General features: G+C 41.2%; 1 protein-coding gene across 1 annotated transcript in view; it reads right to left on the reverse strand.

The window, feature by feature from the left end:
* LOC140245875 (complement C3-like) overlaps positions 1-24,711 on the reverse strand; it is a 145,304-nt gene that overhangs the window by 75,609 nt on the left and 44,984 nt on the right. Inside the window, exons 18-19 of the mRNA XM_072325360.1 lie at positions 17,501-17,548; positions 16,382-16,533 (exon numbers count right to left, since the gene is read on the reverse strand). Of these exons, the coding sequence (XP_072181461.1) occupies positions 16,382-16,533; positions 17,501-17,548 (200 nt within the window). The remainder of the gene's footprint in view (positions 1-16,381; positions 16,534-17,500; positions 17,549-24,711) is intronic.

The following is a 24,711-nucleotide window of genomic DNA, read 5'->3' on the forward strand; positions in this document are numbered from 1 at the left end:
CACAAATGCACTGAATGTTCACTTTCCTTGAACTAAGGGTGCGTTCATAAGATTTTTCTTCTGGCCAGAAACAGTGTTTTGAAACACCGTTTCTGGCCAAACAGTGTTTCTAGCAAGAAAAAAAAAAATCGTATAAACGCTAAACGTGATTTGAAACAGTGTTTCAAAAATCTTATAAACCCAACCGCGATCTCAAATACTGTTTCAATGACGTCACAATGCCTTGCACGCACCCTGTTTAAAAGAAAACTGTACTGACATTTTCTAATTGTCTGATAATTCTAATCTACATTTTTTGATGCCTACTATTGGAAAGAGAGCATTCTAAAACCCAGGATAAGCCTGTAATGATTTTTTGAAAAAAATGAAAACGAGCAAGCCAAGGAACGATCCACACAATTTGGCCTACGTCACAGGTGCTCTTGGTGCACAACTCCGACATTAGCAAGACGAACTACATAATGCCAATTTACTGATGAAATCTCACACGAAGTATTGCAAAAGCTGCTATTTAGTATAATTGCAATATGGAGCTATAATAAACATGTTAAACAATATCTATTAATCTTTAAAAGCAATCTCTTCAACAGCTTTTTATTTCGATAAAACTTGTGGGGAAATTCCAGATATGCAAAATGAAATTGGCATCGTTATCCGAACGTGCTGCCCATAGAAGACTGTGTGTAAGTAACGTTACGCATTGATGATCATGATCGAGCAATGGTTCGCCAGTCTAGTTCAAACTCAAAGAGATTTTTCCTCCCCACCACTAGAGGGCGGACTCTACAATGGAGTCAGTGATTTCATGGGGGCCGCCATAGCTCACTTAACAATGGCGGACTTTGCGTACTATGTATACATTTCTACAGCGCGTATTACGCGAACTTCTGAACTTTTACGCGAGTACGCACTTGATTTTGGCTGCTCCTCGGTTGCTCGTTTGCTAGCGTGTTAGCACGAGGGGTGAGCCTACCGTTGTACCGCCTCGTTGTCATCCAATGCTCCCCTTGCGCTCACAAAACAATAGTACAGGGCGTATGAAGACTCCGCACTCTAGCAGTCACTGGGGAAAATCTCTTTGTTCAAACTAGACAACGATTTCTATCTAACGACTATTGACCACCGAACTAAAACATAGTGGAATGCGTGTTCACCCAGGAAATACGCAGCCACCAAAACTTGCTACCACCGCCATTTTGATAGGGCAATTTTTCCTTATATGGAGTGCACGCTATGTGGATCCAACCACTCTCTCATTTTCGATTGTTCATGCACGCGTCATATCGCGCACCCCACCCCCACTTCCTCATCAATCGCGCACATTAATTGGTAACACGGGAGGTATATGGTATGATCAAGGAGGTATGTTCAATTCGGTGTAATAATGGCATAGATAAAAATGGCAGCGGTAAAAATGGCAGAGGTAAAAATGGCAGAGGTAAAAATGTCAGAGGTAATAAAGGCAGAGGTAAATAATTAAGACAGTGGTACAAATGTCAGAGGTAAAGTTGTCAGTGGTCGAAATGTCAGTGGTCAAAATGCCAGAGATAAAAATGTCATTGATAAAAATTTAGTCGTAGAAATGCAAGATGACGAGGTAAAAGTGACAGAGATTTTATTTTCCTTCATGTTTCTGACACCTTTCTAGCAATACGCGCTTTTCGTGCCTTCTCCTGAAATAATTAAAGCACGGGGGAGACCGGGGAGAAATGGGACACGGGGAGAAATATAAACTCATGTATATAAGTGGAAAACTGGTCGGCAAGTCAACAATCCAATATATATCAGTATGAGCCTCGGTACACCTGAAAAAGGACATATTGACTACCATACAGCTCTACAGGTATCTTGTCAGTAAAATATCAAGCTCAGATCTCGTAGGTCCTATACTATGTTAATAGGTATTTTAATAAGTGTGCAAACTTCTGAAGATAAAATTGCTTGATAACAGACATGCAGGTATGAAAAATTGGCAGGGATCTTTTACTGTTTTTGTTATCACTGGGAGAAATTCAATAGGGCATAGTGTTACATTTCTCCCCGCAGCATATGTAAATCCTACTTTGGTCATGATGATTATCTAATTTCTCTCCAGGTTGTCTCATTTCTCAGCGCTTGATGTTCCGTATTCCCCCCCCCCCCAAAAAAAAAAAAAAAAAATTAGGGGTTAAACAAATCATTAATTACACGAAAATGTTATATGAATATATATATATATATATATATATATATATGTCACCGACGGGACAAATAGGCGTCCACTCGGTATTTAAGTAAACACAAAAGAAATATCAATATCAAAGTGGGAGAGCAATTTTCTAAATCTGTTGTTCAAATAAGAAGACTGGGGGAGAAAGAACGACGCATTATTAGCAATTCTTTTAAATTGAATAGTAAATTTATTTATTCATTTATTTTTTAGATCTGAATAACAATTACAAAACAATATATTTTGGATTACAAGAATACAAAGAATGAAATTAAAATGTAAACCTAAAACAACGCAACACTGTGTTCAAGGTAGAGAACTAAACCACTCTGATCTCCATCGTGATCCAGGCTGTGCACTTCGAGGAAATAAGAAGATGAAGTAAAAAAGAAGTAGAAGAAGACGAAGAAGAAAAAGAGGGAGAAGAAGATAGCGATGAAGTAAATAATACTTTCACTTATTTTAGCAAAAGAAATCAATAATAATATGAATGATATCAATTATCACAATGAAACACATTATGGTACAACTGGTATTACTTCTACGAATACATCCATACGAAGATTATTATTGACCTGCATGGCATACATTTTCATTTGACCTCTAAAAACCAAGCTTTAAATATTACCTTCACTATTCAATACCTGACGTAATAGTGTGTCGATAATAGGATACATCTAACGACCTGCAAAACCTCTCGCATCAGGTGACAAACTATTGGCGACCTATGTAAAACAAGGGTACAAATATTCATAAAAACATATTGGATATAAGCCTCGCCAACGTAGTATTGTATTAAAAATATTTACAATTTACAAAGGTTATAATTACCATCAAAACAGGAGACAGACAACAAAGTCCTGACAAACTCCGTGATGGAGAGAGTATGCCTCAGCCACCTGCAAAACATATCCATTTCATCATTACTCACTGTCAAGTAAATGACATGTAAATAATCCAATGTAAACAGAAGGAATTTCATTACACAACATATGCTAATTATATCATTGTTAACATAATAACAGTATTGTTGACGTCATAATGGCCATTATTTCGTCATCTTCCCATCCAGGGTAGCAAGCAGGGGTACGCGCGTGCACCTACAAGGATGCGCGTATCAAGAAAGCGCTACCCCGCGCGTGCCCCAAAAGTAAACTACATAGCGCATTTGGGCACCGGCACACCGCACACGAAAATGGCAAAATCCACAAATTTCTTATTCTTCTACGTTAGATAAATCTATATTTACAACAATTCAATCCTTCGCATTGACAATGCAACATCAAATAAATCATATCATCAGAGAGGCAGGAAAGATCTGAACAAGATGCACTTACTCAAAGAATGTCAACAAAATTCTTTATCTTAAATTAAATGACACACATTTAGCCTTGTAAATGAATAATCTATTACGGCGAGAATTCGACAAAGTGTAATCTATCAATATTCAATGACTCTCCTTTACTCCAGCATCCGAGTGCCTAATAAATTTCAATATAATTACTTCAAATAACTCTGTAAATAATCAATATTTGCATACATTGTCACACAATGAATAAAATGATATTTCTTGTTCAAACTTACCGATATTAACTGGTGTTAAATGTGGAGTAATTATCCACAAAATAAGCGAGAGTGCGGGGGGTGTCCGGTAACGTTGGACTCGGATCAGCTCAGTGGATGAAAGCGTTCTTTTGTTATGATTTCTTCTATGACAACAAACAATTGCGCATGCGCATTAACAACAATACACAGAAATAAGCAGTAGTAAAGGGGGCATACGTGTTGAAATATTCTGCATCATAACACTCACCCGCGCTTTAAAATTATTGTTGTCCTCAACAATAAGTGAAATCAATAGACCAATATGAATTAGATGAACAAAGTTATTACATTAAAGTGACAAACATACTAGCCTGCATTAGACACTGAGGTGGAGTGCTCGCTTCCATAGCGTTGTGGTTTCCTCCTCGTTCTTGTTGAGCCTCGACATTTTTCTAGAGTCTGCGCCGCTTCCTCGACCACAAGTTCCTCTTCCTCGTCATCACTTGAGAACGTGCAGGCAGTAAGTAGATTTCGATGGACCGTTTTGCAATTGCCTTCGTCGTTACGTATGACATAAACATCCTGTTGTGGCATTCTACTTTCTACAGTCCATGGAGTTGCCAGCCACCTGTCTGCGAGTTTCTGCCTTCCAATAATGGCTTTATTGGCTAATAAAACTCTGTCGCCTTTGCAAAACGGTGCTTCTCTCGCTGCAGTGTCGTAGATCCCTTTCATTTTCTTGCGGGCAGTGTCCGCTTGTTTCTCGGCAGTGCGATAAGCTTCCCGTAGCGTGTTGTGTAGATCGTCAACATAGGCTGATACTTCCTGGGGCTCGTCTTCATCAACATCGTCGTTTCCAGCCATGAGATCGAGAGGAATGCGAGGCTCACGCCCAAACATCAGGAAGAATGGCGAGTAACCGGTACATGAATGCCTTGTGGAATTGTAGGCATGTGTCATTGACTCCACATATTCTTTCCAGTTAGGCTTCTGTAAAGGTTCTAGTGTTCCAAGCATGTTTAGGAGAGTTCCGTTGAACCTCTCAGTCATTCCATTCCCCTGGGGATGATATGGAGTGGTTCTGCTCTTCTCCATGCCAAGGACTTCGCAAAGTTCCTTAATTACAGCTGCCTCGAAACACCTGCCCTGGTCGCTGTGAATGCGTTCTGGTATGCCATAATGTACAATGTATCTACTCCAAAGTGTCTTTGCAACAGTTGATGCCGTCTGATCCCTGGTGGGGAAGGCTTGTGCGTATCGGGTGAAGTGATCAGTTATTACCAAGATGTTTTCTAGTCCACCTCTTGACGACTCCACGCTTAGGAAATCAAGGCAAACCAGTTCAAGTGGTCTTGTACTCTTGATCGGCATCAGTGGGGCTCTCGATTTGCATTCCTTAGTCTTCCTGACAGTGCATCGTCGACATCGTGAGATATATTGTTGGACAACAGATTTCATACCTGGATAGAAGAATCTGTCTTGCATGAGAGCCAGTGTCCGCTCAACACCAAGGTGGCCCATATCTCGGTGTGCTCTATGCAGTGTCTTCTTCCTCATGCCCTTGGGCAGAACCAACAGCTTGCGGTCATCCGGCCTGACATACCATAGTACTCCCTCTTCACAAATCTCTAGTCGATTCCAATGCCGAACCAGCATCCTCACAGGGACTTTTTCCTCCTTCAGTTCCCGTGATTTGGGTTTGTTGCGCGTCTGAAGCAGCTCAATGACGCGCTGTATAGTCGTATCTTGTCTTTGACATTGGGCGATTTCACAAAGGGACATGCCTGGAACCACCGTTGAAGCCTCTTCCTCTGCATCACGTACTTCCATGGCATTGACTTGAACAACTTTTACTGGCGACGGGTCCTCTTCTGTGCGAGTGGTTCCTGAACAAGAGAGATCCAGCGTCCTTCTAACATCCTCTGACGAGAGTCTTGAAAGACTGTCAGCATTATCATTCGACTTTCCTGGTCGGTACTTGATATCGAGGTTACATTGAGCCAGATCATTCACCCAGCGTTGACCGTGCGCATCGAGGTGTGCCTTTCCGAGCACATACGTTAGAGGATTATTGTCTGTCACTGCAGTCACCTTCCTACCAAGAACGTAGTCTCGAAACTTCACGGTTGCCGCCCAATGTAGCGCTTTGAACTCCAGCTTGTGTGCTGGATACCTTGCCTCTCCGGGTGATAAGCTTCTGCTGGCGTAAGCAATCACTCGCTCCTTCCCGTCCTGTTCCTGCGCTAAGACTGCTCCTAGACCAGATATGGATGCATCAGTCTGTAGAATGAAAGGCAGTTCAAAGTCAGGGTATGCAAGAATGGGAGCCGATATCAATGTCTCCTTCAGACATTGAAACGCTTCTTGACATTGCGGTGTCCAGACATCTGCTACGGCTGATCGTTTGCCTGGTTTCACCTTGCTTCCAACCAGAGCGAACAATGGATTAGCCTTCTTAGCATAATCTCGAATGAAGCGTCTATAGTATCCTGTAAAGCCGAGGAAACTTCTGACTTCCTTCTTCGTCTTGGGAATAGGCCAGTCTTTCACGGCTGCGATCTTTTCCGGGTCGGTAGCTACGCCTTCCTCTGAAACGACATGCCCGAGGTACTTCACTTCTTTCCTTAGAAAGTGACATTTACTTGGTTTCAGTTTGAGGCCATGCTGCCGCAACCGGGTGAAGACGTGCTCCAGTCTTTTCAAATGTTCCTCCAGAGTAGAACTAAAGATGATTACATCATCTAGGTAGATCAATAACTCGCTGAGATGCATGTCACCGAATACCGTATTCATCAAGCGCTGAAAAGTCGCTGGGGCGTTCATCAGTCCAAAAGGCATTCTTGTGTATTCATACAGTCCCATTGGAGTAGTAAAGGCCGTCTTCTGCCGGTCCTTTTGTGCCACTTGGACTTGGAGATATCCTGACATCAGATCAAGGCTTGTGAAGTATTTAGCTTTGTGCAGCGCATCCAGGGATTCATCAATTCTGGGGAGGGGAAAGGCATCGCGAACTGTACGGGTATTCAACTTCCTGTAATCCACACAGAGCCGAATTCTACCGTCTTTCTTCCTGACGATAACGATCGGCGATGCAAAGGGACTTTTACTTGGTTTGATGATCCCGGCTGCTTGAAGCTCCTTCAAATGGTCCTTCACTTCACTGAAGTCAGATGGGGGAATTCGTCTGTAAGGCATACGAAAGGGGGTCGGGTCAATAAGAGGGATGTCATGGACTATTGTGTCAGTACATCCAAAGTCTTCCGGGCCCTTGGAAAAGACGTCTTCGTTTCTCTGCAACAGTTCCTCCAGTGCCTTCATTTCGGGAGGCCTCAGCTCACCAGTCGGTAGGTTCAAATCAGGAATCTGTGTCTTGACTTCTTGACTGAAAATATTCACCAATATCTCTTGAGGGGAGGCATAGTCTTCCAACTCAATTTCTTTGCCATCAGCTTCATTTTGGATCTCCGGCATTTGAGTTACAATTTCTAACTTCCCAAGTAGTGTATTTCTGTTCAAAGTCATTGTGTTTGCAGACATGTTAGACACTGTTACCGTCACCTTCTCGTTTTCGACAGGAGAGAATGTAGCATCTACTTTGATAGCGTGCGAATTATAGCCTTCGACCAGAGCCATAAAACTGCGCCCACGTGTGCACTCTGGAGTACTGGCCCTGATTTCCATGCGCTGTCCTGGATTTATTGTTAGCGGTTTCTTTCCCTCAAACCGTATATCTCCAACGTATCCAGTCTCGTCAGCAAGATCAAGGCCATCACAGTTCAATACCTGGAACGCCAAGAAGTAGGGAGTCGACATCTCCTTTACTTTTCCCATGAAGTCCTTTCCGTACATCGTGTGAATTCTGTCACGGGATGCACGTAGAGCATTGGTGCCTAACAAGCAAGATACTTGTCCATCCTGTCCAATTCCTGGGACTACCAAAGCCGGCACTGATTTCACTTCAGTCCCGAGCATTTGAACGTCTAATAGGATGACACCGTCATGAGGAATATCTTGACCTCCGGCTCCTTCTATTCTTACAGGACTTAACTGGATTTCTTGCTTCTGGAGGTGGGGGTTGCTTAAGACAAAGTCTTTTGTGATCGTCGTTACCTGAGAGCCAGTGTCTAAGATAGCCGTACACGGTTGACCACAAATCATCACCGTAGTGCTGTTCACTGGTCCTATTAACGATTCACCATGGCCATGCTTCACCTCTCCTCCTTTAGGGCTGCGTTGCTCATATACTCCTACACCCACAGATTGCCCTTCATCTGTGGGTCGTCCTAGTTTGACTGCGTATGAAGGGTTGGGCAGGAGCTGGCGATGTGCCCAGGTTGTCTGCATCGGTAACAGATCAACAGTTGTCGGCGGGTCCGTCTTTCTCCTTTGTTAACCTGTTCCTTTTCTTGAAGCCGCTGTTCAAGACTCTTGATGTGACGTTGCTGTTCCTCTATCGTTTGATGGAACAGGTCCATCTGTCTCTCCTGAGTAACGGCCAGCTCGTTCACCATCTTCACAACTGTATCCAGATCTTGGGTGTTTCCCTCTTTCCCTTCCTTCGGCCTGGTCTGCTGTCTGTACACTTGGGCTGAGGCAAGTTTCTCTTCCGCACCGATGACCCGTAATTCTTTCCGAAGCTCCCGGAATGACATGTCTCTTGGCCTCATCGGTGCCAGACGGGCTCTCACCTTCTGATCGCGTAAGCCGTACATGAACTGTGTGGTCAGCATAGCGTCACGGACCGACTCTCCACAGAGGGCTGCCTGGTCACCACGATCTCGTGCAGCCCTTAGTTTAGCCTCTAAAGCTACTGCGTACTCCGACGGCGTCTCATTGGCTTGTTGCGTGCGTGAGTAGAAGTTTGCCATGGGTGATGATGTGACATCACTATCCCCATACTCATCGAGCAGTTCTCTGAATGCCCTCTCGGCCGACAGTTCTCCTCCCTGAAGCTCTAGATTCAGGACCAGGTCACGAGCCCTACCGCCCGTGTGTCTGACGATTTCGTTAAAACTCGCGCGGGGAGAAATGTTTCCTCTAGAATCAAGAAGGTAACGCATGTCACGCACCCAGTCATCAACACTCATACCCCCTTTACCTGTGAACACATTAACACTTTTCAACTGCTGTGATACAAGGAGCGTCGGGGTAGAGCTGGAATAGCGTCCATGATGAACTTCTGGGGCAGGCATCGGGTCGAATCCGGCCAGCTGTAGGGGTGATAGCCTTGCTGTCGTCATGCTGGGTGCACGTTGAGAAACGGGGGTGTCACATGGTGATCCATTCGGCGTGATGGGAGACAGATGTGGTGGTCCTGGTGTATCCATCGTGGTCAGGTAGTCGTCGGTCCACAGTCCACAGTGTTGCGTTGGTTTTGTTTAAATTTCTATGAATTTAGTTATAATATCGCTAAAACACAAATTGCTGTGATCGTTCTTTCATTCAATCTTCCCGGGTTTCGGCACCAAAAATTATGTCACCGACGGGACAAATAGGCGTCCACTCGGTATTTAAGTAAACACAAAAGAAATATCAATATCAAAGTGGGAGAGCAATTTTCTAAATCTGTTGTTCAAATAAGAAGACTGGGGGAGAAAGAACGACGCATTATTAGCAATTCTTTTAAATTGAATAGTAAATTTATTTATTCATTTATTTTTTAGATCTGAATAACAATTACAAAACAATATATTTTGGATTACAAGAATACAAAGAATGAAATTAAAATGTAAACCTAAAACAACGCAACACTGTGTTCAAGGTAGAGAACTAAACCACTCTGATCTCCATCGTGATCCAGGCTGTGCACTTCGAGGAAATAAGAAGATGAAGTAAAAAAGAAGTAGAAGAAGACGAAGAAGAAAAAGAGGGAGAAGAAGATAGCGATGAAGTAAATAATACTTTCACTTATTTTAGCAAAAGAAATCAATAATAATATGAATGATATCAATTATCACAATGAAACACATTATGGTACAACTGGTATTACTTCTACGAATACATCCATACGAAGATTATTATTGACCTGCATGGCATACATTTTCATTTGACCTCTAAAAACCAAGCTTTAAATATTACCTTCACTATTCAATACCTGACGTAATAGTGTGTCGATAATAGGATACATCTAACGACCTGCAAAACCTCTCGCATCAGGTGACAAACTATTGGCGACCTATGTAAAACAAGGGTACAAATATTCATAAAAACATATTGGATATAAGCCTCGCCAACGTAGTATTGTATTAAAAATATTTACAATTTACAAAGGTTATAATTACCATCAAAACAGGAGACAGACAACAAAGTCCTGACAAACTCCGTGATGGAGAGAGTATGCCTCAGCCACCTGCAAAACATATCCATTTCATCATTACTCACTGTCAAGTAAATGACATGTAAATAATCCAATGTAAACAGAAGGAATTTCATTACACAACATATGCTAATTATATCATTGTTAACATAATAACAGTATTGTTGACGTCATAATGGCCATTATTTCGTCATCTTCCCATCCAGGGTAGCAAGCAGGGGTACGCGCGTGCACCTACAAGGATGCGCGTATCAAGAAAGCGCTACCCCGCGCGTGCCCCAAAAGTAAACTACATAGCGCATTTGGGCACCGGCACACCGCACACGAAAATGGCAAAATCCACAAATTTCTTATTCTTCTACGTTAGATAAATCTATATTTACAACAATTCAATCCTTCGCATTGACAATGCAACATCAAATAAATCATATCATCAGAGAGGCAGGAAAGATCTGAACAAGATGCACTTACTCAAAGAATGTCAACAAAATTCTTTATCTTAAATTAAATGACACACATTTAGCCTTGTAAATGAATAATCTATTACGGCGAGAATTCGACAAAGTGTAATCTATCAATATTCAATGACTCTCCTTTACTCCAGCATCCGAGTGCCTAATAAATTTCAATATAATTACTTCAAATAACTCTGTAAATAATCAATATTTGCATACATTGTCACACAATGAATAAAATGATATTTCTTGTTCAAACTTACCGATATTAACTGGTGTTAAATGTGGAGTAATTATCCACAAAATAAGCGAGAGTGCGGGGGGTGTCCGGTAACGTTGGACTCGGATCAGCTCAGTGGATGAAAGCGTTCTTTTGTTATGATTTCTTCTATGACAACAAACAATTGCGCATGCGCATTAACAACAATACACAGAAATAAGCAGTAGTAAAGGGGGCATACGTGTTGAAATATTCTGCATCATACATATATATATATATATATATATATATAGGGGTATCACAAAATGCTCTACTAATGTTCCTACACTCCTACTCTCTCTAAAAAAAAATTGAGTGAAAATATTCACTCTTAAAGGAGTGAATACAAAAAATAGTGAATTTAGAGTGAAATTGGAGTGAATTTTGAGTGAAAATGTTCATTTTCACTCATTTTGGAGTGACCTCAGGGATCACTCCTAAATCTTTGAACAATGTAATGAAATATTTTGCCAGAGCCTACTGATGTCTGCCGATACATCTAGCTATAGTTTGTTTTTTGCGTTTTGTATTTTTACTTCTATCAGGCCTTGTGAGAAAGATATAGGCTCCTACGAAACCTGAATGTGAGAAAATAACATAGAACAGGTGAAAAATTAGCGGTTCGCTTCGACAATGTCTCCTTCACTTCTTTACACTAAACAGTTCAAAAAATGAAAAATAATGACAATATACTAGCCTGGAAGTGAGCGGAATTCGTTTGTGTAAGAGTGTGTATGTGAGAGTAAATGTTGTATATCTGCGTATAGAAGTATATATTTATACCAAAAGTGGGTTCGTGCGTGTGTGTGTGTTTGTGTGTGTGTGTGTGTGTGTGTGTGTGTGTGTGTGTATGTTTGTGTGTGTGATAACTTCATTGGGCGAAACAACGTATAGCATTATACTGTTTAAGGGCTATGCAGCATTGTTGAAACCCCCTTTAGTAATAATAATAATAATGATAATTTCCCATAGGCCTATACTAGGCTCTTTTTAGCTGGTTTATTATTCCTCTGAACAGACAGATTACGCCACTGCACTTGAATCAAAATCAGAATAATGAGAGTGCTGTCATCTTTTTAAAACATAATTCAATAAATATTCTTCAAATCTGCAATTTGGATTTGATAATTTGATAAATACAGTTTGCTCTGGCTATAGGTCATTATTCAAAACCTCTTCATACGTTTACCTCTGACGAAATCGCTCTCATTACTTCTGACATTTTACCTCTGCCATTTTTTCTTCTGCCATTTTTACCTCTGCCATTTTTGCCTCTGCCATTTCTACCTCTGCCATTTTACTATGACATTTTTACCTCTGTCATTTTTACCTCACAATTAATCATGTATTTGTAGCCTGTTTGAAAAATTCCAGGATATTCTTGTAAATTCCAGGAGTTTTTAGTGTCGATTTCAGGAGGACTGACCTTGAAAAGTGGAAGCACTGATGATATGAAGCAATAAGACAGACGCAGGATCTTGCCTGCTTTTGATGAGCAACTGAAACTCTGGGCCTAACTTCTTTTAGTGGCGAGCATTATGCCTAAATTAAAGTGCTTATTAATGAAGAAACTTGATTTATTTACGGTGCATATGTAATTCTAGATTTAATAAAGCAATCTAGAAATTCAACAGCAAGGAAAAAAAAAACGCCGCAAACATGTTAAAAGAACTAATGTGAGTCCTCCGCATAGCCGCCATACAGCCTACACACAGCGCCCGTGCACATAATATGATTTCGTCGAGCTCTAGACCCTTTTTATCGACTTTGTCAGACTGGCAAAAGATCGAGAAGTTTAACTCGAAGTTTTGCCAGTGTGACCGCAAACTTTCCACGTAACTTTCCGCCAAACTTCTCGATCTGTTTGCGGGCTATGTCTCCGAAGCGCAAGGCCATTGTCATGTACAAACGTGCATTGTTATGTCATAATCACTAGCCACTGGACGGCGTACTCTTGCTTGCGCGCGTACCAGTGGCCCAGTCTGACCGCGCCTAAGCGTGCACTCCATATAAGGAAAAATTGACCTAACAAGATGGCGACGCAACACGGTAAATTTGGCTGCACGGTCTCTTGTATGTTGGGAATAGGGACACGCATTCCACTATGTTTTAGTTCGGTGCTATTGACCGATTCGGGTTCGTTGAGGGCAGCAGACATTTTACGGCACAGGGCGCAGCCATAGTGGGTGTATCAGCCGACCCCCCCTGCTCTCCCCCACCCAGGGGCAACATGTTTATCACGCACTTGTGACAAAGGTTCGCGCGCTAAACAAGCATTCGCGCACTCAGTACGAGACGCCTATTGGCTAAAGCAGTTTTTCATTCTGCGCGCGTGCTAGGGTAGGGAGAGGGGTGGGGAAGTGCGGAGGGGGGGGGGGTCGGCTGATACACCCACTATGGCTGCGCCCATGCCAAAAATACACATAGCGCGTCACAGAATCGGTCAATACGTAGATGAGGGCTGAGTGAATCTAAATCCAAATTCTATAGACTCTCTTCAACGGCACGCACGATTTACGCTTAGTGAGATGAAAACGGTACCCAGTACACATTGACTCTGAAATACTAGAACTAGGACTAGGACTACTGAGCAGGAGTAGGTTCTACAGTACGTGGCAGTCCAAGTTTTGATGAGTAGGCCCTACACTCACTCACCGTCGACATTGCAGCAGCTGTAACAGTTAGGCCCTATGTGCACAGTGCTAATAAGGCACAGCGTAACGTTACATACCTCTGCTGCCAGAACTTGAAGAAAGTCCAGACGAAAGTCCAGACTCCAGTTCTAGGTCTGGACCCTTGTCCTGCAGGCACTGTTGTTCCTGTGCTGGATTTTTCAGGTAAGGTATCTGCTTTATGGATTTCCGATGTTTTGTAGTCGAGCTAAATCTCATAGTCATAGTGGTGTTATTTACACTAAGGACTAATGTTAGATCTAACAGTTTGTTTCAGTAGGCCTACTAGGACCCATATCTCGGAAGAGTGGCCTGACCACGTAGATTCTAACACAGTGTCGCCGCTTCGCGATCCCAGCGCTTGGTGGGTAAGCACTATTTGGGCACCCGTCCCGCTTCATCATGAATATCCATCAGGCAGTAAGATACTGTACTAGTAAATGGCAGAACGCTGGATACGTGCAAAACGTATCGCCGGGAAATGTAAAAATCTCGAAAAATTGCATCAACGGGGAATGTTAAAGCGTCTCGCCGGGGGATGGAAAAATGTTCAGTTTTGCCGAGAAATGTAGAAACGCTGCTGGGAAATGAAAAAATTATGTATTTTCACCGTATTACGGATACATGTAGATGATGAATATTCATGATGAAGCGGGACGGGTGCCCAGATAGTGCTTACCCATTCAGGTGGAGAATCGGATTCAATCCGATTACTAGTACGCGCTTTCTGTAGAAACAACCCGGGCCGGTATTCCATAAACTTCTAAGACAAATTGCTTAAGTTTAAGCAATTTGTCTTAGATTTTTGCTAAGCTAAGAAAATCGCCCTAACGGTATTCCATAAACTGTAAGGCATTTTTCTTAAGTCGGGCGTTTTGGCTAAGCAAAAATCTTAGATTCTGATGACGTCATTTGACATAAGCAAGATATTCATATCATCACTGTTCGCGAACAGCTGCCCCGCGGTGAAAGTCTATGTATTTTACGTGTTTAAGCAACAATCGCAACTACCCTAGCCACCCATGGAAAAAGATACCTAGGCCTAGTGCACACTTTTTCAGAGGCTTTTTTTTTATATATATATAGGAGCAACGTCTTCATATTACTCTAGGTCTCACAGTGTCTAGAATGTCAGTAAACGGCCTACTTATTTAATAGTAGGCAATTAACCTAACAAGTTAGACCTAACAGTTACGTGTTGTTTTGGATCTTTTCGGCCAAAGTTACGGCCTTACAAGTGAGACTCACACCGCAATCACATCACACCACATTTTAATTACGACACCGAGTGAAAAAAGAAACATCATGAAATCACGAGAATCAAAATCAAAGCGAGTACTTATGTTTACACCCTAACGTAGTTACTAGGCCCAGATGATTAGTCCGTACTCTTACTCACCGATCCGGCCGGTAGAGCCGGAGAGGACGCTTTGTGACAGTACTCGCCTGACTCGATACACAAACTGTGTGATAGCCGCACGTGTATAAGCAAGCTAGGGCATACGTCTACGTAATGTAGTGGGTTGTGGCATAAACGTAGACTTTATATCCGGGCGGCTATGTGCGTTCCTCTAGCTGCGCGCTCCACTCCGCCGCTAATGCGCACTGAGAAGGAGGTCGAGGGCACGCATATGCATATACGCGCAACACAATCCCCCCCCCCCCCCCGATTCCCCCGTGGCGGCCCATGGCCCACCGAGTTTCTACCGTATTGTTACTGTGCAAGTTCCCACGAGACGCACACGAGACGCTTCGTCAAACCCTGAACTCATTTCATTTACATTACTGATTACTGATGAACTTCTTTATTTACAAAAAGATGAAAAATCATGAGCTAAAGCCGCCATCTTTTCTACATTGTTATGCTACACCCATAATTTTTTCTTACTGGAACCCAAGTTAAGACAGCTCAATAGCTGTCTTAGATTTAGGGTAAATTTCTTAGACAAATGTCGTTTTGGAATACCGAAGGCACATTTTTAAGAAAATATACTTAGCCAGCAAGCCGAAATCTGTCTTAGCTAAGACAAAATTCTTAGCAAAATTCTTAGCAAAATGCTAAGACAAATTCTTAGCCAATTTTTATGGAATACGAACTTAAGCTAAGAATTTTATCTTAGCCAGAAAATAAGCAAAATTGCTTAGATTTTCTGACTTAAGCATGCTTATCTAGTTTATGGAATACCGGCCCCGGTTCCGCGTTAGCGCACTGTTTGATTACGCGCTTGCAAATGCTAGGTCTATCGGATTCTCTGTAGAAACACGCTGTTTGAAGATGTTGTTGTTTATCAAGCGTCTTTGATTGTGAGATCATGTTGTTGCCAAATTTTTACCCCCACGAAATAATCCTTATTACTCTAAAATCTCGTTCTTCAAAGTAATCCCCTTAATCGAAAAAAAGCTACGACTATAATTTTTAAATCTTTTTAAGATAATATAAATACCACTACCTTTCGAAATGAGTGATGTTCCTAGGTGTACTGAGTTTGTACTTAGCTCTCTTTTGTATCGTCATGTAGGGTAGCCATTTTGTGTCCATCTTTATCGCGCGCCTTCGTATCTTATATCTCTACTATCTTTGGCAGAAACTAGAACACGCACTTTAATGCGCGCATGCAAACCTCAAATACGCGCAGCCTGAACTCCCAAGTTCATTGACCCTACCTGCCAAAATATCAAAATTCCTTCATAAATTAAAAAAAAAAAAAAAAATTCGGATCACTACCAACAGGAAATCGTTTGTTACTTGTATCATTCTCAACCTTTCCTGCAAGTTTCATCCCAATCCGTTAACTACTTTTAGAGTTATTTTGCACACGGACAAACTAACTAACTAATTAACAAACCAACGGTAACGAAAACTTAACCTGCCCCTTGGCGGAGGTGAAAATGAAAAGCATGAAGAAAAAGAAGTGAAGTGCTTACTATTCTCTCATCTCTTGTGATTGTTGTGGCACAATTCCTTCTCAATAGACTGGTCCATCGTGTACAGTCAGGGTTCTGCCCGCTAGTTAGTAGGGCTTGCAAGCGTGGGCGGGTGGACAAACATAACTCTTGTATTCTGGTCGTCAAGCAAGCTTTGATTGAAAATGCATGGGATGGGAAGAAATAAAGACCGTGTAAAATCGACCACAGTCGATCATAGTCTTACCCTGACAAGATTGGATCATTATTCCCTGAGGTAGAGCGCCGCATCGCGTTCACATTATATACAGTACTCAGACAAAATAAATCGGTGGAAGATTGACATAATCCTGAAATGTCAGAAGCTTGACCAAAACAGTAAATAGTGACACAGGGATGCGTGAATGAGTTTACATATTAGCTCATGGACTGATTAACTGTATTCCTCAAATTCAACATTTAAGTGCAATTCAACATCAAATCAGTTCTGCTAATACTCCTTTCATTAATCCATCCTCCCGTAATCCACAAAGAAATTATTCGGACAAATCAAACAAAACTGAATTCACAATCTTTGAAAAATTCGGTTTTTTTTTATTTTCTTATAAAGTTTGTGTCATAAAGAAAAACCAGTATGAATTTAGGGCATGGAGATCCACATCTTATGGTTTGATTGGTTTTATTCATAATGTGATCAGTGCAATAGACAAGAGGAAAATGATAGGGTTACTTTTTGATGGACCGTCAATGAAGCATTTGACTGGCTTGATCATGTGTTAAAACACACACACACACACACACAGACAAACTCATGATGATTAAAAAACAAACAAACAGACTTGTGGGGGGGGGAGGGGCTCTTACCCCATCATCAATTTTTCATCACTGTGCGCAGATGTCAAAGACAGTGAAATCTCAACCCCTTCCTCAAATACAAAATGTATTCCAAACGCTCGGATTTGATGATTAGGAGCGCTCATCATATTTTTTTCTCCCATTTAATCCGAGCGAAGAAGTAAAATCCATTTTGAATGTCTGTCAAACACCATCTCTGTGATACGCCCATTTAATACAAACAACCATAAATGAGATGTGCTTTCTGGCTGTGCTTGAGGAGGCAGAAGGGGGGGGGGGACTTACTTGCAACATTTCGACGCGTTCTCGAAAGTCCTCGTCTGCATTGAGGCCCTAAAAAGATGATAAATAAAAACTTTGGTTTACTCTATGGCGTCTTGCCACGAGCATTTGTAAGAGAAAGATACATGGAATTAAACAAAGTAATAAAAGAAAAATAATGATCTGCATTTCTGTGAGTGTGTGACACTTGGAATTAACAATTAACGTATGAATATATATATATATATATTCATCTTGGAATTTTCCACGTGTTGGACTTCGAATGTTGTAATTATTAGAAGAAAGAGTGTCAAGTACGCCATGGATCCAACGATGACAAAAAATTTTATTACAAAATTTTCGGTCTGCCTCAGACCTTCGTCAGTGCAAAGACAATGTCTATGATCCAACGATTACAAAAAAAAAAAATTCTTTTGTAATCGTTGGATCCATGACGTACTTGAGACTCTTTCTTGTAATATATATATATATATATATATATAAAGACGATGAAGACAAACAAGTTGACATAATGCATTAGAATCCAACTTCATTTATTTGTAAACCAAATTTTCGACCCTTGCACGGATCTTCCTCAGGGTAACAGTGATATTAATACAAATATCACTGTTACCCTGAGGAAGATCCGTGCAAGGGTCGAAAATTTGGTTTACAAATAAATGAAGTTGGATTCTAATGCATTATGTCAACTTGTTTGTCTTCATCGTCTTCATGCTCTTATTCCAACACGCGGATAATAATACCATTATATATATATATATATATATATATAGCGAAAACTTTGAGCAAAGAAACTGGGTTTTCATCGGGATTCGAACCCGAGACCTCCGGATTACTAGACCGGTGCTCTAACGACTGAGCTATTGAAAGCCCTAGATCGGTGTTCGTCCCAAACCCTTAACTCTCTTTGCCCGTGTGGTCAGAAGCTATAGTGTGTGTATGTGTGTCACACACACACACACACATTAACCTGACATAAACCGAAATGATGTAAATCAACTTTGGAATAAATGTGAGGGATCGCCGAAGCGATGCAGCTTTTTGCAATATATTTTGAAACAAGGAAGGAAAAACTGACCAGAAATAACTGTAATAATAAATAGCGAAAACTTTGAGCAAAGAAAATGGGTTTTCATCGGGATTCGAACCCGAGACCTCCGGATTACTAGACCGGTGCTCTACCGACTGAGCTATTGAAAGCCCTAGATCGGTGTTCGTCCCAAACCCTTAACTCTCTTTGCTCGTGTGGTCAGAAGCTATAGTGTGTGTATTTGTGTCACACACACACACACACATTAACCTGACATAAACAAATCAAAGTTTTCGCTATTTATTATTACAATTATTTCTGGTCAGTTTTTCCTTCCTTGTTTCAATATATATATATATGGACACAGCAACAACAAAAGGATCCGAAAGTCGGGGGAGGTTGATTTTCTAAAAATGACTTGATATTATTTCCTTGTTCAGAATGATACGCTCTGACCAATAAGATCGCTCCCTCGTTCTTGGAGGAGGAGTCTATCTGCGGATCTTTAGACACATTTCCGTTTCGTTGAAAGTGGGAAAATCAAGGCCCAGAAAGAGGCTAATTTCTTGCCTTTTTTGGATCATTTATTTTCGAAATTTCGGCAGATGGTAGAAAATACATTAGACTACAAGATTAAGCCAAAAACAGCAATCTGATGGTTTTGACCAATTTTAATGATATTCTTGACTTCAAACTCGATTTTTATCGGATAAGCCGTCAGTGACTTTCGGATCCTCTTCTTGTGGCGGGTCACACACGCATGTACCTTGTATATAATTATGTTATAAACACTCAACTATACAATTAACCGGAAGCCACAACAAAATCAAATTTCTACGCCATTATAATACATCGGTCTCTTTATGAACGCGTACCTACATACAGGCATATCGGTCTAATACACTCTAAAAATGATTTTAATTTTTGTCACTCCTCCAATCAAGTGGGAAATGTTGACTCTATCATCCGAAATGTTGGATTTACCATTTCTGAAATGGTAGGTCAACATTTTGAACGTAGAATTTAACATTAACATTTGAGTATTAGTAACATAGGTTTGAGGAGTGACAACATTTAAAATGTTGATTTACCAAATTAATTTTTAGAGGGTAAAGATATTATGCATATTGTATACCACATACAGATATAGGCATTGGACAATATACAAAGGGAAAACACGAGCCGCTATTGCTATTAATAAAATGTCTTTTCCGAGGAAAAGAAATCTGTATACCTAGGGATTTCATTTTAGAAGTATTAAATTGTATTGTAACATAAAATCTGTTTCAAATTTGGGGAATGTTCTCGGAAAATCAAGATTAAAACAATATCACTTAAAGCCCAAAGAAAGTTCTGGTAAGCCTGCAAAAGTTGTCAGATTTTGCTCCAAAATGTGAACGTATGCCTAGGAAATGTGCGGAATAACGCTGTAATAACAAGATATTCGATGGGTAACGACGAAAATGGGAAATATTAACCAAAAACGTTCAGTCTCAGAACTTACCCGAACGGGGTCAGGCTAGACTCGGACTCGGGGATAACTCGGTCTCGCTTTGCTTGACGGCGAGATGAGTTGTATTGGTTTGTCCCTCTGGATTGTACAGCGTTGTATTATGCATAATGGGAGCGGCCTGTATAAACTACATTGTAGCGTTCTGGCTACTCGCAGTAATGGTCCGAGTTGTTACAACGCGCGCATCAAAAACCTCTTTGGCGCGCATGCAAAATTAGTGTGCGCCTCTCAAGCACCTCTAAAAACAATCAAAAGCCATGTCTACACCTATCCAAAAACTTGTAGTTATACTAACTACGAGCGCAAAAATGCGTTCCCCTAACCACGACAAAACTTCGATGCCGTTCACACCTACATGCAGTTAGCAAAACCTCGAGGTAAAGATAACTACGATAGAAAATAAAGGGCGCCTAGTTTGCACATTGGGCAACACTATTGTGGAAAAAACTGAGCGTCGTGGTTAACAAAACTCCGTTCACATCTGTCATAGTTTAAGCGCGCTGCCACAGCGCGCTTAAACTACGCGCTTAAACCACGACAACACCCTAAGAAATCTTGTGGTGTTGTCGTGGTGTCTTCGCCTTAAGGTTTTGTCGTGGTTTTCTAAACTACATGCGTCTACATCTACGCTAATTTGGAGTTTAGTGCCTCGTAGTTTACAAAACCTCGAGGTTTAGAAAACCTTAAGGTAAAGGGACCTAGGTGTGAACCTCACTAAAGACGCTTGATAAACAACAACAAAAACTTCAAAGACCGCGCGTCTCAGCAACTGTGGGTACTGAGGTGATGTGCGTATACTATATAGGCTTGAGGACAGCGTGCTGTCCATTTGTTTTGTACAGGATTAGCACGCACTTTCCTGTCTGCTCATCAAGGCCTCGTTTGGTATGGTAGGGGTCCAACCCACCGACCGGGTCCATAACGACCGACCGCGCATTATAATGGCATTGCGCGTACAGAAAGAAAATGTACGCATGGGACTACGCGCGCAACGGTGTTCGATTCTTCACTGGGCTACGCTACCGAGTAAAATGTGGCGAAAAATTACCGAAATTTAGCAAAATCGAATAAGGTTTATCGTGTAACTACATGTAACTAGGCCGGTACCTTTGCTGACTCGTTGTTAGATGTAGAGTATCCTTCCGTAATAAATTTGACGATTTTGACCGCAAAATTGTCACCGCCGCTTGTACGATCGTGCACACACGTTACACGCATACACATGACATAAACATTTTGTCGCCCGCTTGCGCTACGACCGTACGAGTTGATGCAGAAACGAGAAATGAATACCGTGAAAAAACAAACCGACTCATCTAATTTATTTCAATTACGATGAAAAGTTTCCTATTAAATGAAAATCAAGTCAAATTCATCAAACAGTCCTTCAAAAGTAATATCGAAGGATTCAAAATATATTCAAATATTATTGGGGAAAAAATTACGACTAGAAAAAAACAGCAGCTTGTCGAAAAAACGCGTTTAAGTACGCTTTATACGTATTGTCAATAGAGGGCGGGGTGGTCGGTCGATATGAGCCGGGCAACTGAGTGCGGAAAAAATGACACCCCACGCGTTCGAAGCCGCCATCTATAGAGCGCGTACCTCAGATCGCATTTTCAGTGCGCGCTTGTGAATTCGGAGTATTTTCTCCACACGTGAGTAAAATTTCAGGCAAATTGTGAGATCTTTCACGTTTCTATTGATAGAAAAACGTTAGGTGTCCGATATTATGAACACCCAACCATACCCGTAGTATAGAGTACTGATGAACATGGCGATCACGAACTGTGTGTAAATTGTCTGAAATAGGGTCGAGTTTTCCCTGAGACCGAGTTAGTCTGGAGCCTTCTGGAATAAAAGTCGGTCTACCGACTTTTATTATTTTTCTCAAAATACTCCAAAACGACTCATCATTCCGGCAAACCGCGTCAGCCAGGTAAGTTTCTTTGTAGACTCTTTCGATATATTGCAAGCAAATATGAAATGGTGCCAGACGGGTTCTCAGGCCCTTACCAGAACTTTGTTTTCACTTTTTAAGGTGATTAATACCCCCGCCCCGTGACGACAGTCTTACCCAAGGAATGATCTTTCCTTGATCCTCTGCCATTTAAATGCCGTTACCATGGCAACGCAGCTTCCGACACGTCCGAAAAATATGTCTTGCACATCTTCCCACCAAGACTATTGTGTGTGCCACATTTCATAAGCTTTTGTCAAAAACTGAGGAAGTAGTTCAATCCACAAGATCTTTCCTTGATCTTCCACCATTAATATGCCGTTAACATGGCAACGCAGCTTCCGACATGTCCAAAAAATATGTCTTGCACATCTTCCCACCAAGACCAATGTGTGTGCCACATTTCATGAGCTTCAGTCGAATACAGAGGAAGTAGTTCGATCCGCAAGATCTTTCCTTGATCTTCTGCCATTTATATGCCGTTACCATGGCAACGCAGCTACCGACACGTCCGAAAAATATGTCTTCCACATCTTCCCACCAAGATCAAGGTGTGTGCCACATTTCATAAGCTTTGGTCAAAAAACTGAGGAAGTAGTTAAATCCGCAAGATCTTTCCTTGATCTTCTGCCATTAATATGCCGTTACCATGGCAACGTACTTTCGGGTACTGTCAAAAAATGTGTCTTGCACATTTACAACCAAAGGCACACATCTGTACCAAGTTTCATGGAAATTGGGCAAAAACTGAGGAAGTAGTTTGCAACACAAAATTTTCCATCATTTTGGCTCATAATATGTGAGCTGTTACCATGGCAACATACTTTTTGTCACTGTCAAGAAATGTGTCATGCTGACCTATATCCTAAGACAAACATTCAATATGAATTCCATGAGAATTGGAAGAACACTGATGAAGCAGTTTTGCCATGAAGCATTTTGCCCTATATTTTACCAATAACATGCCGTTACCATGGCAACGCACTTTTTGCCACTGCGGAAATATGTGTCTTGCACATTAACATATTCAGATGAACATCTGTACCTAATTTCATAAAAATTGATCAAAAACTGTTGGAGGAATTCGCGACGCAAGATTTGTACCCATTTTTGCCCATAATATGCCGTTACCATGGCAACGTACTTTTGGGTACTGTCAAAAAATACGTCTTGCACATCTACAACCCAAGGCACACATCTGTGCCAAGTTTTATGGGAATCGGTTGAAAACTGAGGAAGTAGTTCGCGACGCAAGATTTGCAACGGACCGACCGCCCGACCGACCGCTGATTCCTATATACCCCCTTCAAACTTCGTTTGGCGGGGGTATAAAAATGCATAAACTCAAGTTAAAATCGAAAAGTGTCTTGCTGATTTTATTACCCGGGATGTAAAAACTCCTTTCTCCTTTCTTGTTTGAAGCATTTATTTTCATATTTTTCCCAACAAAACAAAGCAGAGAATTAAGAAGGAATTATATTGCTGCAAACATTCGACTGTTCGAAGGATTAATGATACTCACAAATATGCAAAGAAAGCTACGTTTAGAGGGTAAAAAAGAATGGATAGGTACAATGAAAAGCATGGTTGTATATTGTGGACCACTCAAAAGATTCTTATCAGAATACCTTGGGGAAGTTACTTAATGCTTTATTTGTGCCCGCGCAACAATACGGTTTACTGAAGCTTGCCGATAGAAATAATTACGCTTTGTTCCTTCAAGAGTCTTAAGTGGGACGATGCCTTATTAACGCCCCAGTCACACAATGCTTTACGATGGGTTACGTCCGCCGCGGATAGATACGGATTAATGGACGCAGGGGGACGCAGCGTGGACGCAGGCATCCGCAGGGACGTATGTAGACGTAACTGTCCGTAACTCATCCGTAAAGAAACGCAAAATGACGGAGCGGTGGAGAAACAGACCTGCATGGTCAAATTATGAAATTTCTCTCACAAATGGTCATTTTAGGTGGCACCCATATACACATGGCATCGGTTGACCCTTGGTGCTTAACTTTTTTTCTTGCACTCTTTGAAAGTATATTTTTGGAAAAAGACAATATTTTGGGCAGCACATGCACAACGACAGCGTAACCACAGTTTGTCTATTCCATGATTGTAAGTAATATTTTCTTACTCTAATGTTTAAGTTATCGATCTATAATGTATTTCATTTGTGGTATAATCATGTTATGTATTCTTCACATTTATGACGTTTATTCATATTTGAGTTGCAGAAATAAACTTCAAACTTCAAGATCAAAATTTCGTACATTTTCTGTTACTGTAAGGCAAATTAAAAGAATACGATTTTTTTTTCACAACTTGTTCGTAATTCAATTTCAGTTTTCCCCAGTGTACAATGTAAGACAGTCCAATATGTGATAACCTTGCTGTCATAATACACTGACTTAGCAGGGATCGTCAGAGAAAACCATATTGTCCATAATTATTTATAACAATCTGTAACTATCCGTAACTATCCGAAAATATCCGCAACTCTCCGAAGGTGTTCAGAACTATTACGTGCCAATTCGTAGGAATATCCGCAAGTGGACGCAAGTATTCGCATCTGGTCGTATCTGTCCGTATCGCCCGCATTTTTCCCCGTATGTTTTGTACAAATTTTCTGGTGACGGCAAAGGATCTGCGGGAGTCCGCAAAAAAAAAAAAAAGACACTTTTTGGACGTAACGTCGGACGCAGAGC

The sequence above is a fragment of the Diadema setosum genome, unplaced genomic scaffold, assembly GCF_964275005.1.
Source record: "Diadema setosum unplaced genomic scaffold, eeDiaSeto1 scaffold_49, whole genome shotgun sequence".
Taxonomy (NCBI): Eukaryota; Metazoa; Echinodermata; class Echinoidea; order Diadematoida; family Diadematidae; genus Diadema; species Diadema setosum.